General features: G+C 46.1%; 2 protein-coding genes across 5 annotated transcripts in view; one reads left to right on the forward strand and one right to left on the reverse strand.

The window, feature by feature from the left end:
* BIVM (basic, immunoglobulin-like variable motif containing) overlaps window positions 1-7,831 on the reverse strand; it is an 87,505-nt gene extending 79,674 nt beyond the window's left edge. Inside the window, exons 1-2 of one of the 3 annotated variants that reach the window (XM_040487107.1) lie at window positions 7,721-7,831; window positions 994-1,590 (exon numbers count right to left, since the gene is read on the reverse strand). In XM_040487107.1, the coding sequence (XP_040343041.1) occupies window positions 994-1,471 (478 nt within the window). In that variant the 5' untranslated portion in view covers window positions 1,472-1,590; window positions 7,721-7,831. Of the gene's footprint in view, window positions 1-993; window positions 1,591-6,370; window positions 6,780-7,720 lie in introns of those variants that run through there. The other 2 variants (XM_040487106.1, XM_040487105.1) reach the window with 2 other exon arrangements.
* A 435-nt stretch (window positions 7,832-8,266) lies between these two features.
* The window catches only part of POGLUT2 (protein O-glucosyltransferase 2), a 14,926-nt gene continuing 9,858 nt past the window's right edge, over window positions 8,267-13,334 (forward strand). Inside the window, exons 1-4 of one of the 2 annotated variants that reach the window (XM_040487108.1) lie at window positions 8,267-8,726; window positions 10,572-10,777; window positions 10,900-11,105; window positions 11,881-11,958. In XM_040487108.1, coding sequence (XP_040343042.1) covers window positions 8,545-8,726; window positions 10,572-10,777; window positions 10,900-11,105; window positions 11,881-11,958 — 672 coding nt within the window. In that variant the 5' untranslated portion in view covers window positions 8,267-8,544. Of the gene's footprint in view, window positions 8,727-8,825; window positions 9,098-10,571; window positions 10,778-10,899; window positions 11,106-11,880; window positions 11,959-13,334 lie in introns of those variants that run through there. The other variant, XM_040487109.1, reaches the window with a different exon arrangement.

Consider the following 13,334-nt stretch of genomic DNA (forward strand, 5'->3'; position numbering starts at 1 on the left):
GGGAATCAAGACAACTCCATGATCACAGAGATTGTTACACCCCTCTGTAAAGCCCTCAGAAAATAGGAGAGAACACTTCCCAACTTGTCTTAGGAGACCTGCATAGCCCTAATTCCAACAACCTGAAAAATATATTACAAAAAATTACAGACCAATCACCTGTAAATATAGACACAAGGTGAAACCCCCCTGACACGCTGAGAACACATATTTACATAACATTCTGGGAAACAAGTCAAGCTGACAAACGAACAAGAAGTATGGAGGTTTTACAAAAAGAAGCCTAGAAGTAAAATACAAATCCCACCTCCACCTCCTCCTAGCTATTGTCTTTCCACAAGCACCTCAACCTCTCTGAGCCTCAATCTCTTTACCTATAAAATAAGAGTACCCACCACATAAAAATCCTGTATTACTGTGAGTTCAAAAGAAAGAAGTGAAAAGCAGTAGTGTCTGCCACAGGGCCACCACCCTGCAATTGCGAAGGCTTTGTATTGCACCCTGGGTGAATAGCGCCCTCTTAAGTTGTGCAGTACACAACCTAGTCAGTGGTACCTGGAGACCCTGCTGGGTGCTCAAACAATTTTAAAAGGAAAAAGCCACAGTTATACAGAAGAAAAAACTAAACGTTTAGTTGGGAAAGATGAATTCATGTCTCTGCAAAACTAAAAAATAGTGGTATGTTATTCTAGCCACCTCATTAACCATTTCTAAGCCACTGTATACTTATCTGCAATACCGGTATTTTACAGCATTCTTAGATTTTTCAAAGCTCTCAAAATGCTAAGGTTATGTGTGCAGTTTCCAGTGGCAAGCCATTAATGAACTAAATGTCCTATGCCCAAAGTTATTTCTTTACTACAGTGATAGACATGATAGCAATGTTCCTTGTATAGCAGTATAAAAAAGGAAACCATGCTTAATGGCAAGCTTAAACAAGATACATTGTTTTCTTATTATTTTCACATGGGAAATTCACGCCTCCTTCCTTACCTGATTTGTGTTTCAAATTTGTGGTCACCCCATCAAATTCAGACTTATCAATTTCCCATGCGAGAGGTAGCTTGCCCAGGCTATTGGATAAGTTGTCCAAGCTATTTTCTTCATTGTAGATGATCTCTGATGTACTAGTTGGGATGCCAATGTATCTTGATGGGTTATTTCCCGCAGATAAAGAGGTACTATCAGGAAGACAAGAAGAGCGGGTTGAATTTGGAGGTTTATAGATTGAGGTTGCCTGGTTGAGAAAGGCATAGTCTGAACAGATGGCATAAATTTTCTCCCGAGTATGGGTCACTGGACAGCTCCACGGATAATGACCATCTCCTTTGGGGCCCAAGGGTGCCCCCGAGGCACGAGTGCAGAAAGACTGTACAGCACCGTGTAGATTCTCTTCAGGAGACCTTCTCTCGGATTTGTGCTCACCATTTCCAGAATCATTTGCCCTTTCTGCTTCTGCAACGTTAGGCATTGAATGCAACTATAAAAGTTCTGTTAAGGAGAAGTTGCAACTCTTTCTGCTACTCGAAAACCAACTGTGACAATCGTTTAGAGCATCCTACAGAAACTTGGGAGCTGCAAAATGGGATCCTAAGAAAAGAGGGAGGAGAAAGAAACATCAACAATCCGCTAGACACTACAAAAGACTAAGAAATATATCAAATGTTTCACATGGGTTCATTCAATGAATATTTTACAACTACTAAACACCTAGAGTCACAATCACTGCCCATCTGCTTTATTAAAAAATTATTTTACAATAATGCTTTAGAATAATAAAAAAATACAAACAACTCAATTAAAAATGGGCAAAATATCTAGGGGCGCTTAGATGGCTCAGTCAGTTAAACATCCGACTTCAGCTCAGGTCATGATCTCGTGGTTCGTGAGTTCGAGCCCCACATCAGGCTCCGTGCTGACAGCTCAGAGCCTGGAGCCTGCTTCAGATTCTGTATCTCCCTCTCTCTCTGCCCACCCCACGCAGGCTCTGTTTCTCTCTTTCTCTCAAAGATAAATAAAAACATTAAAAAAAATTTTTTTTAATAGGCAAAATATCTGAATAGTCACTTCTCGAAAGACAGTGTAGAAATGGTCAATAAACACAACGAAATGATGTTCAGCATCATTAGCCATCTCGGAAATGCAAATCAAAACCACAATAAGACACTATGTCAACCCAGCAGGATGGCTCTAATGAAAAAGATGGACGATAAGGATTGTTGAGGATGTGGTGGAACTGGAATCCTCATACAGGTCTGAAGGCAATGCAGAATGGTCTAGTCACTTTGGAAAACAGTTCCTCAAACACTTACAGAGTGACCATATGATCAAGCAATTTCACTCCTAGGTATAAAGCTACGAGAAATGAACACATATGTCCATAGAAATGTTCGTAGCGGCATTATTTATCATAGCCAAAAAGGAGAAACAACCCAAATATCCATCAATTGATGAATGGGTAAGTAAGATAAATAAAATGTAGTTTATCCATGCTACAGAATATTGGGCAATAAAAATAAATGAAATACTGACCCATGCTACAACACAGATGGCCCTTGAAAGCATTATGCTAAATGAATGAAGCCAGTCACAAAGGAGCAGACAGTGTATGATTCCATTTATATGAAATGTTCAGAATAGGCAAATCTCTAGTGACAGAAATTAGATTAGTGGGTTACCTACAGCTGGGAGGGAGGAGGAGGTTGGGGATGATGGGGTTTCTTTTTGTAATAATGAAACTATTCTATAATTGATTGAGGTGATGAATCCACAACATTATGAATATACTAAAAGCTACTGAACTGGACATTTGAAACAGGTGAATTGTATGATGTGTGAATTATATCCCAATAAAGCTGTGTATCCATCACCACAATTATAGTTAGTAGTCACTAACTTCTGGTCAGTCTCAGGAAAAACTCATTTTCAAGTCTACACCAGTTCCTTTGGGGAAGAAAACAGAACAGTTTAAATAGAAACCAAGGGCATTTGAGGAAGTCGAAGATTTACAGGACCTTGATGAGTCAGACCAGCACAGGTGGTACAGGAGGGCACAGGGTGCAGGTGCCAGTTCTGAGTGTGCCCACCCCACAGGGCTCTAGTGATAGAAAAGTACTCAAGAGACACAGCCCGCCCCAGGTAACCAGTCTGATGTTCACTAGTCAATATCTCTGCCCATTCACTTATTTTTAAAAAATTAGAAGTGAGAATAATTTTCTTAGGTTACAGAAAATGGTTATATAAAACCCCTCATACAAATATTGAATGACAAAAACCTCTAAGGCAATAAGAAATAACAGAAGAAGGATTGCCACAAGAGCCGTGGTCCCTCTAAATCTGTGAGCAGAAACTAGTAAAGGTAAGGCATGTCCTACATGTAATTTAAGGTAACAGAGTTCATTACAAGAAGGACTCCACATATCCTACAAGAGATTCCATTCCCTTTATTTTTAAGGAATGCTTTCCTTTTTTCTTTTTTAATGTTTACTTATTTTTGAGAGAGAGAGAGAGAGAGAGAAAGAGAACAAGTGGGGGGGGGGGGGCAGAGAGGGGGGAGAAGATCCGAAGCAGCCTCCAGGCTCTGAGCTGTCAGCACAGCTGACTAGAGTAGGACTCTTAACCCACTGAGCCACCCAGGCACCCCAGGAATGCTTTCCTTCCATTCAAACCTATGGGGAGTGAGTTTTTTGGAATTGGTGCAGTTTATAGTTATTCGCAGAAAAGTCGGTTTGGCTGGAACCTCCCCACCAAAGATGGAACCCCCAACAGTATCATTTGGGAAACTTCTCTTGTTTTCAAGAAATCCTGGGAGTGCTAGCAGTGGATCTCTTCACAGAAAGCTTTAAGCCTTCTCTTTCTTCCTCATCTCCTGGTGTCATGGTGATGTTGGAGGAAGATGCAAAGAGAAGCTTGTATCTGAGGCTGTACAGACCACACTGGGCTTTTCTGAGGAGTCGATTTCTCTGATTCTTAGCAGATGACCTAACAAAGCACTTTCTACTGATCTGTTGTCCTGGTGCCTTTCTCTGAGAGCCAGCGTGGTGGATGGAGGTAGGTATTATTTGTGGCATTGGGGCTGTATGGGTGGGTTGCGGTAGGGTTCATAGGGCCTTGGTAAGTAAGGGGTAGTGACCCAAGGGTGTTGGAGTCCATCAGAGGAAGTGGTGGGGACAGAAATGCTCCGGGCACTGCCCTTGTCTCTTCATCTCAAGCTTAGTTTCTACTTTGTCACAGCTTCCTTCCTCAGATTTAATAGAAGTGTGCCCATGGGACCAGCTCTCTGTAGCGTGGGGATGTTATGAAGAATGCTCATTTGGAACATATAGAGAATATTCTTATCAAAAACATAGGCAAAAGGAAATTAGTGCATTTGAGCACAAAAGGTAGGGCTGAGGGGCACTTGGGTGACTCAGGTGGTTAAGCATCTGACTCTTGACTCTTGATTTCTGCTCAGGTCATGATCTCACAGTTCACGAGATGAAGCCCCACATCAGACTCTGTGCTGACAATGCAGAGCCTGCTTGGGATTCTCTCTCCCCCCCTCTCTACCCCTCTCCTGCTTGTGCTCTCTTCTTGTGCGTGCTCTCTCTCTCTGTAAATAAATAAATAAATAAACTTTTTCTTTAAAAAAAGGTAGGGTTGAACTTTCTGGAAGCTAAAGACAAGAAAGAACATAGCACTTAATTAACAAAAAGTTTAATAGTCTGGTTTTCTTTGCGTTTTGGGTTTGTTTGCTTTTAAATAATGGTCACTCAACAAGCATGATCTCTTTGGTTGCACTTCTACAAAAAAAAAAAAAGTGAAGATCATCCACATAAGGGCATAATTTATATCAATTGTCAATAAAAGCCAATACCAGTATGAAAACGTTCTCCTTTGAAGCATCGTTTATGGAAATTTCTCTTTGAAAAATTGTGTAATGTTTCTAGATTTTTATCACAGAAGTAAAACAAATGACAGAGAAAACTACTACAAAATACCAAGATATGACACAAAGAAAATGAAAATCATCCAACTCCCATGACCCAAACGCTGTTGATGTTTATTTTCTTCCCTTAATATCTGTCAGGTCTGGGGAATGTTCTCCCCATGTCAGTGTGAGCCCCTGAAGCTAACTGATGTTAGTATTATCTATTATTATCGCGTCCTCAGGCTTTCCTAGAGTGAACTGAGCACAAGTTATTACTGATAACAGAATCATTAGAGACAGCAATCACTGTATTATGTTGTAATTATAGCCTCAGGAAACACTGAGGGACAAAGGTGCAGTGGTCCCTCCACTAAATAGCTTGTAGCTTCTCTGGTTTGGTCACACCTCATATCTCCTTTTGTTCCTATTTTGGTAAACCATTCCCAAGTCTATCCCCACTCCTAGCACCACCCCACCCCTGGGATGATATTTCTAACCTGACCTGTGCATAGTTATTAGAAAATAAAGCTTGGACACATATATATGCTCACATAACTCCCCTGCCTAAAACCTTCGGCTCTTTGAACAAAAAGCCAACTCCTGGCCCCAGGATGGATCTCCTTAGCCCCATCCCTCTCTCACAGCCCCCTTCCTCCTTCCAACTTTCCAATCTCTGGATGCGTTCTCCTCCTACTCACCCTCCAGTATTTGGTTAATCCCCATTTATTGCTCATATCCTTCCATGTCACTTTCTGGGGATTCTTTCTTTGCTCCCCAGACCAGACTAGGTCACCCTGTGCATACTCAGTACCTTTCCTTAATAAGTCTTACCAGGGCTATCCCCAGGGAAGAGCATTTTTTAAAAGTTTCATCAACAAAGACTTAACTTGTAAGTGCCTACATCATGCCAGGCATTATTTTAAGCCCCGGATTAGGAGCCTAGTAGATTCCAGGAAGATTTACTAGGAGAGGCTTTACGAATCAGGGGCTGGACATTAGGCTAAACAGCCTCTTTTTCCTCCTCCCTGGGTGTCGTCTGTGAGAATGATGTTTCTTAATCCAAGTAAGAGTGGAGATGCTCTATTACGATTTTACTAAGAATGTCTAAGGGCCTAAGGCTCAATTTAATGATGTTCTCAACCATCATGGCACAGGCAACAGAAATACTGTTTAACTGTGAGTGAACAAAATTTTATAACATGCACCTGTAAAGTAACGATTTTTGGAAGTCACTAGAACGAACTGTTCTGTCGAATAAACGCTCCATTTGTAAGGTCAGTATCCATCGCCTAGGCTACATTCTTTTCGGGTTATATTTCCAATCCGTATTTCAAAGTATCAAGTTGGCTTAGAGAACGAAAGACCTTCAGAAGTCTCTTCAGCAAGCCTCCCCATGTGACAACTATTATCTGTATTCCATACGGAAGGCCAGTGAAAGGTAATAGCATGGAAGTGACTTACTAACAGTGGAAAAGGCGCCCACGAGCTGGGCCAGACGCGCTAAGCCCCAGCGGGTCAGGTCTCGGTCCTCCTCCCCGGTGTCCTCCACACGCGCACCAGGCCCCTTGCCGGGCTCAGACCCGAGCCCCTTCCCGGGCTGCGGCCGCGGGCCTACGAAGGATACCGGGTCCTCCCGGCGGCGTGCAGCCCAGGCTCCCGGGGCAAGCGAGCGGAGCTCCCACCTCCCTGTTCTGCGAAGCTCGCGGCGCCGCCGCCAGGCTCAGAGGCCGCCGGGACCCAAGCGACAGTCTCGCAGGCCGGTCCCCGCCACGCCGCGGCGGTGTGTGAGGAGGCGGCGCCAGGCGAGGGGAGGAGCCAGGCTGCGCTCCCAGCCCGCGCCCCTCCGGCGGCCGCCTCGGCCCGCGCGCGCTCTCCGGGACCCAGCCCCCCAGCCCCGGTCCCCGCAGCGAGGCCTCCGGGCCGCTCCGCCCGCCTCCCGCCTGGGCCGGAAGCCGGAGTCCGCCGCTAGGGGGAGCGCTGCGGACACCCGCGGGGTGATCGCCTCCAACCCGCTCGGGGCCGCGGGAGGTTCCGGACTCTCGACGCTCCAGGGCGGGTGGGACGCGTCAGTTACTGCCCCCCGGGCCAGGAGGGAGTCGCCTATTTGAGCTCTGAATGCACCAGTTGAAATCGATACTCAAGACAATTGCAAAAAAATTAAAAAACAGACAAGCCCCGCCTGGACGCCCACCCAGGCCAGCTTTTTGCCCGCGGAGCCCCCCGGCGGGTCTGGGTTTTCCGGGCAGCTGGCAGAGGTCCCGAGAGGGAAGTGGGAGGGAGAGCTGGAGGCTCTGGGTCCGATACCGGAGCTCCGTGACCCCTCCTGGTCCCCGGGGGCCCCCCCCGGGCCCCCCCCCCCCCCCCCCCCCACCGGCCGCGGCCAAGGGGCAGACGTGCGGGGAAGAAGGGACGGCCACGGCGCGCTCCCGGCCAGGCCCTGCCCGGCGTGGCGTGGACACCCGCGCCAGGCAGGAGCCAACGGTATCCACGCGGACATCTCCAAATCGGGCTTTGTTCCCGAGAGCACTCGCCCCTCATCTCCCTAACACTCCCCCCATGTTGCGGCCCAGCTCTTCACCCCACTTTTTCCCAGGAGGAGGACGGGCACGGATGCAGTGGCCACCGCTCGGACGGCCACGGGGCTCCAGGGAGCCCACGGCCCCCGGCAACCCAGGAGGCCACAGGCGGCGCCCAGGACAGGCGGGCAACAGCAGGCCCTGCCCGCGGCGCGCGAGTGCCGGGCGGATGGCCCCGCGCGCTGGGCGCACAGCAGCCCGCAGCCACCTCCGCCCGGCCCACAGCCCCGGGTACCTCTCGGCCTGTCCGGCGGGGTCGAGTCGCTGCGGCAGCCGCAGAGCCGGCACCAGACCCGGATCACAGCTTCCCGCGCGCTGCCCGCGACGTGCCTCCAGTTACCCTGGGGCTGGCGTCTCTCGTCCCATTGGAGCGCGCGGGGACAGCGCCCTGGACGGCTGTGCCCGGCGACCGGTTGTCAGATATCATTGACAACACCTTCCTTTCATCGTGTTTTATAATACCTGCCCTCTGCACGTGCGGAGGGTATGGTGACAATTTTTTTTCTTTACTCTTAGCTGTGCCCCCGCATGCCCCTCTGTTGGGCACCTTGTATGTAAGCGGTGACCGCAAAGTAAATAAACGAGTGAGAGTAGGTAAAACCTGGCAGGATTTCCGCTAGTCCTATCGCGAACTACATGTCCCAGGAAGCCGTGGAGCACGGACGCCACCGCGCCATCCACTTGGAGAGGGCCTTACTCAGCCCGGCGACACGCGGGCCAATCCCCTCGCCCTGCACCTTGGGCTGGAGCCTGAGACCGATTCGCCCCCAAGGATGCTCCAGTTCTAAGAGCAACGCAAGTTTATCATTGTCGGGAGAAAGAGGAGCAGCGTGTTGGGAACGGGTGGCATCCTTCAGCCGGACCAGCCAACGATCCGCCTGTGACTGTCCTGGGGGAGAGAGGAGACCCGCGCGCCTGCCCAGCCCAGCAAGCGACACCTTTTTGGAGTCGTGTTTCCTGCTGCGATCGGCCAACGTGCCCCTGCCCAAGCCGCCGCTGGTCCCGTCCACTTCTTCCACTTCATTTATCCGTGGATCATTTCGAGAGTCGGTCTTGTAAATGTTTAGCATTTTGCTGCTTTACTGCTTCTTTCTGGGGACAGTGCCAGCACTTGCCGAGACCGGCGGAGAGAGGCGACTGAGTCCGGAGAAGAGCGAAGTATGGGGACCCGGGCTGAAGGCAGCTGTCGTGCTTCCCGCTCGCTATTTCTACATTCAGGCGGTGGATACGTCAGGAAATAAGTAAGTCCAGAAACGGCTCCCTATTTTGGAATGCAGTGAAAATGGACCGTTTCTCCCTTTTTTTTTTATCCGCCCAAGGTTTTTCCACAGCGGTTTAAATTCCAGGATATTTGGATGCTATCCACATGCGATTGTAACAGTCTTTCCCCATCCCAATCAATTTTTCCCTGTAGCTTTAGAAATGTTTCCGGATTCCCTCTTCTCCTAGATATTCTGACAGGGGAGACAAAGCCTCCGCACTTTGCTGGAAGTTATGTTTCTACTTACTTTTGCTTAAGCTGTTGTAAGGAATGTACACATCCAGCTGTGAAAAAGTCGGTTGGTTCATCCCTCTCTGGTGCTGCCCTCTGCTTTCAGGTAGACTTCTGCAGGTGAGCGAGTTTTGAAACACAGAGAAAAATGAAACACTGTTTGAAACTTTACAGTTAAGAGGGAAAGTATCAGTGTGAGTCTCCTGTGTGTTTGTAACAAACATTATTGCATTCCATTGAATTCAACCATTAAGATGATAACTTAAAACGGACTTTTAAAATTCACATACTTCTGGGGCACTTGGGTGGCTCAGTTCAGTCAGGAGAGCTTTCAGCTGAGGTCAAGATCTCAGGGTCCTGGGATCAAGCCTGGAGTCCGGCTCCACATTCAATATGGAGCCTGCTTACGATTCTCTCTCTCCTTCCATCTGCCCCTCTCCCTAAAATATAAATAAAAATAAATAAAATGCTCTGTCTCTCTCTCTCCCTAAAATAAAATTAGAATTCACATACTTCTGTGAAATGATTGTCTTTTCGTTATTCGAGGATGCTGACCACATATATTTTGTAAGGGGAAAAAAAAACATCTTGGGTATTCCAAGAAAAACTTTCAAGAAGTTTTCCAAAGCAGAAAAAAAAAAAAAAGTTATCAATTGTGTCACTTGGGTATTACAATTGGGGAAACTAAATACCATTTTAACAATCTTAATAGCGGGAACACTCACTTAAAAAAAACTTTTAGGGGAGCCTGGGTGGCTCAGTCACTTGACCACAGGCCTCTTAGTTTCAGCTCAGATCATGAACTCATGGGGTTCATGAGTTCGGCCCACCAAAGGCTCTATGCTGACAGTGTGGAACCTGCTTGGGATTCTCTCTCTGTCTCTCTCTCTCTCCCTCTCTCTCTCTCTCTCTCTCTCTCTCTCTGCCCCTTGCCCACATGCACCCTCTCTCTAAGAAAGAAAGGAAGAGAGGGAGAGAGAGAGGAAAAAAAAGAAAAAGAAAGAATCATTGAAAGAGATTTTTCAAAAGGTTGTTATCTTTACAGGCACCATTTGACCACAGATTTCCAGATGCATGAAATAAATAGTAGGTGGACAAGAGGGTTTGTGTGTGTGTGTGTGTGTTTTGGTTTTTGGTTTTGTTTCAGGGAGAGAGAGAATATTCAGCGGGCTCCACGCTCAGCACAGAACCCAACGCGGGGCTTGATCCCACAACCTTGGGACCATGACCTGAGCTGGAAACAAGAGCCAAACACTCAACCTACTGAGCCACCCAGGCACCCCAAGAATATGTTTATATGTGGAAGGCATAAGTGGGTTCTATGTTTACATGAATATGTAGCCTTTACATATTCCCTTGAAATTTTCTAATGAAATGTTTATGTTATTGTGGCCTTCTGCCATCCTCTTCTTTTTCTTAAATCTCTGATCCATCACATTCATTCCGGCACTACAAGCATATGAGAGAGGCAGCAAGCATATATGTTAGGGGGAGAGTTTGAGAAAAAGAGTAAGGCTGACAGACTGGAGAGCAGAATCTTTGTGCATTTGTGCCTTAAAATAATCTTTATATCTTACTGTTCTTCCCGTGACAGGTTCACATCTTCTCCAGGTGAAAAGGTGTTCCAGATTAAAATCTCAGCACCAGAAGAGCAGTTCACTAGAGTTGGAGTCCAGGTTTTAGACCGGAAGGATGGGTCCTTCATAGTAAGATACAGAATGTATGCAAGCTACCAAAACCTGAAGGTAGAAGTTAAATTCCAAGGTCAACATGTTGCCAAATCTCCATATATTTTAAAAGGTAATTTGGAACATAATTTTACAACAACAGTGTTAATGAAGCCATATAATGGATATTTGTTACGTGTTTTGAATGGTGAGTGAAATTGTTACAGTGATATTTTGTTACTTGTGTGTAATCAGGGCCAGTTTACCATGAAAACTGTGATTGTCCTTTGGAAGATAGTGCAGCCTGGTTGCAGGAGATGAACTGCCCAGAGACCATAACTCAGATTCAGAAAGATCTGGCACATTTTCCTACGGTCGATCCAGAAAAGATTGCAGCAGAAATCCCAAAAAGATTTGGACAAAGACAAAGCTTGTGTCATTATACCTTGAAGGACAACAAGGTACAATTGAGGTTTGCTTGTTTGACTTGGTGACTTTTTTTATTTTGTTTTGTTTTCCTTTGACCTTTTGGCTCTAAGTAGCTACTGAGTTTTATTAAGTATCATTCAATGAGGAGCTGGCTGGCTCAGTTGGTGGAGCGTGTGACTCTTGATCCGGGGGTTGTGGATTTGAACCCCATGTTGGGTGTAGAGATTACTTAGAAATAAAAATCTTTAAGGGGCACCTGGGTGGCTCAGTTGGTTAAGTGTCCGACTCTTAGTTTCAGCTCACAGAATGATCTCACAGTTTGTGAGTTCGAGCCCCACATCAGGCTCCGTGTTGCCAGTTCAGAGCCTGCTTGGAATTCTCGGTCTCCCTCTCCCTCTGTCCCTCCCCTGCTCGCTCTCTCTCTCTCTCTCTCTCTCTCTCTCTGAAAATAAATAAATAAACTTTAAAAAATAAAATAAAATATTTTTAAAACATAATTCTGGGGTGCCTGGGTGGCTCATTCGGTTAAGTGTCCAACTTTGGCTCAGGTCACGATCTCACAATTCGTGAGTTCGAGCCCCACGTCGGGCTCTGTGCTGACAGCTCTGAGCCTGGCGTCTGCTTCAGATTCTGTGTCTCCCTCTCTCTCTGATCCTCCCCAACTCACGTTCTGTCTCTCTCAAAAATAAATAAATAGCAAAAAAAAATTGTTTTAAATCATTCTAAAGATCATTGTGATACGCTTTACCTCATTGAAATCTGCCAGTCCTGTTAGATTAACGTAATAAATGTTCATTTCTCTTTTAGGTTTACATCAAGACTCACGGTGAACATGTAGGCTTTAGAATTTTCATGGATGCCATACTACTTTCTCTGACTAGAAAAGTAAGTATTTTTTTTTTCCTCTCAGGTAAAGACACTTTCAGCCCAGGTTTCACAATATAATTTTTAAAAATAACAGCTTCAGTGGTACTCTATCCTGGAACCTTATTAAAATACTATTCTGAAGCTTTATGTCCTGGAGAATACCTGCATTCATTTCCTACTGTTGCTGTCACAAAGTACTGCGAGCTTGGAGACGTAAAACAGCAGAAATTTTTGTTCTCGCGGTTCTGGAGGTTACAAGTCTGAGAGCAAAGTGTCAGCAGGGCCTTGCCCCCACCCCGACCCTCCTGAGAGCTGTAGGGGAGGACCCTTCCTTCCTCCCCCTGCTTCTCGTGGCGTGCCGGCCATCCTTGGCGCTCCTTGGTTTGCAGCCACATCACTCCAGCCTCTGCCCCATCATCGCACGGCCTTCCCTGTGTGTCTCTCTCTTCTAAGGACACCAGTCATATTGAATCAGGGCCCACCCTACTCCAGTATGACCTCAGCTTAACTAATTATAACTGCAACAACCCTATTTCCAAAAAATGTCTTTCTGAGATACTAGGGTTTGGGACTTTTGCTTATCTTTTGTAGGGGACAGAATTCGATCGATAACAATACTTTTGAAGGGAAAATGTCTTAAAATAAAGTTGGCTTAATACTCAACCTACTTTGAGCCCAAAGAAGACATCGTCTATTGAATCCTGTTCCTTGGTATAATGAGCTTTCAGCAGGGTTCTGGTGGAGAACCTGACCGTGATAGTAAAATGGCCGATACGAAAAGCTCTACCCACATTTGTTACCAGTTGCTTAATTACAATTTATTAGATAATCTGTGTCTACATCTTGATTGAATTACTCATGGGAAATCATAGTATCTTCTCAGAATTGCATAGCATTTATAGTGAGTTCATCCTGAACATAGGTGGCTACATAGCATGCGTATTCTGCCTCCTTTAAGCTAAGACGTCGGGGTGCTGTCAAGTTTTCCTTGCATGTGTATCAATCCATGGAAAAGTAAGACTGCCCTTCAGCTATTTGCAAATGACATACAAGATAAAGGGTTAGTATCCAAAATCTATAAAGATCTTACCAAACTCAACACCCTGCCCCCCCCAAAAAAAATTATCCAGTGAAGAAATGGGCAGAAGCCATGAACAGACACTTTTCCAAAGAAGACTTATCCAGATAGCCAACAGACACATGAAAAGATGCTTAACATCACTCATCATCAGGAAATCAAAACCACAATGAGATACCACCTCACACCAGTCAGAATGGCTAAAATTAACAGCTCAGGCAACAACAGATGTTGGCAAGGATGTGGAGAAAGGGGAATCCTCGTGCACTGCTGTGAATGCAAACTCATGAATGCAAACTGGTGCAGCCACTCTGGA

Source organism: Herpailurus yagouaroundi, unplaced genomic scaffold (assembly GCF_014898765.1).
Source record: "Herpailurus yagouaroundi ecotype Mexico unplaced genomic scaffold, PumYag 164, whole genome shotgun sequence".
Lineage (NCBI taxonomy): Eukaryota > Metazoa > Chordata > Mammalia > Carnivora > Felidae > Herpailurus > Herpailurus yagouaroundi.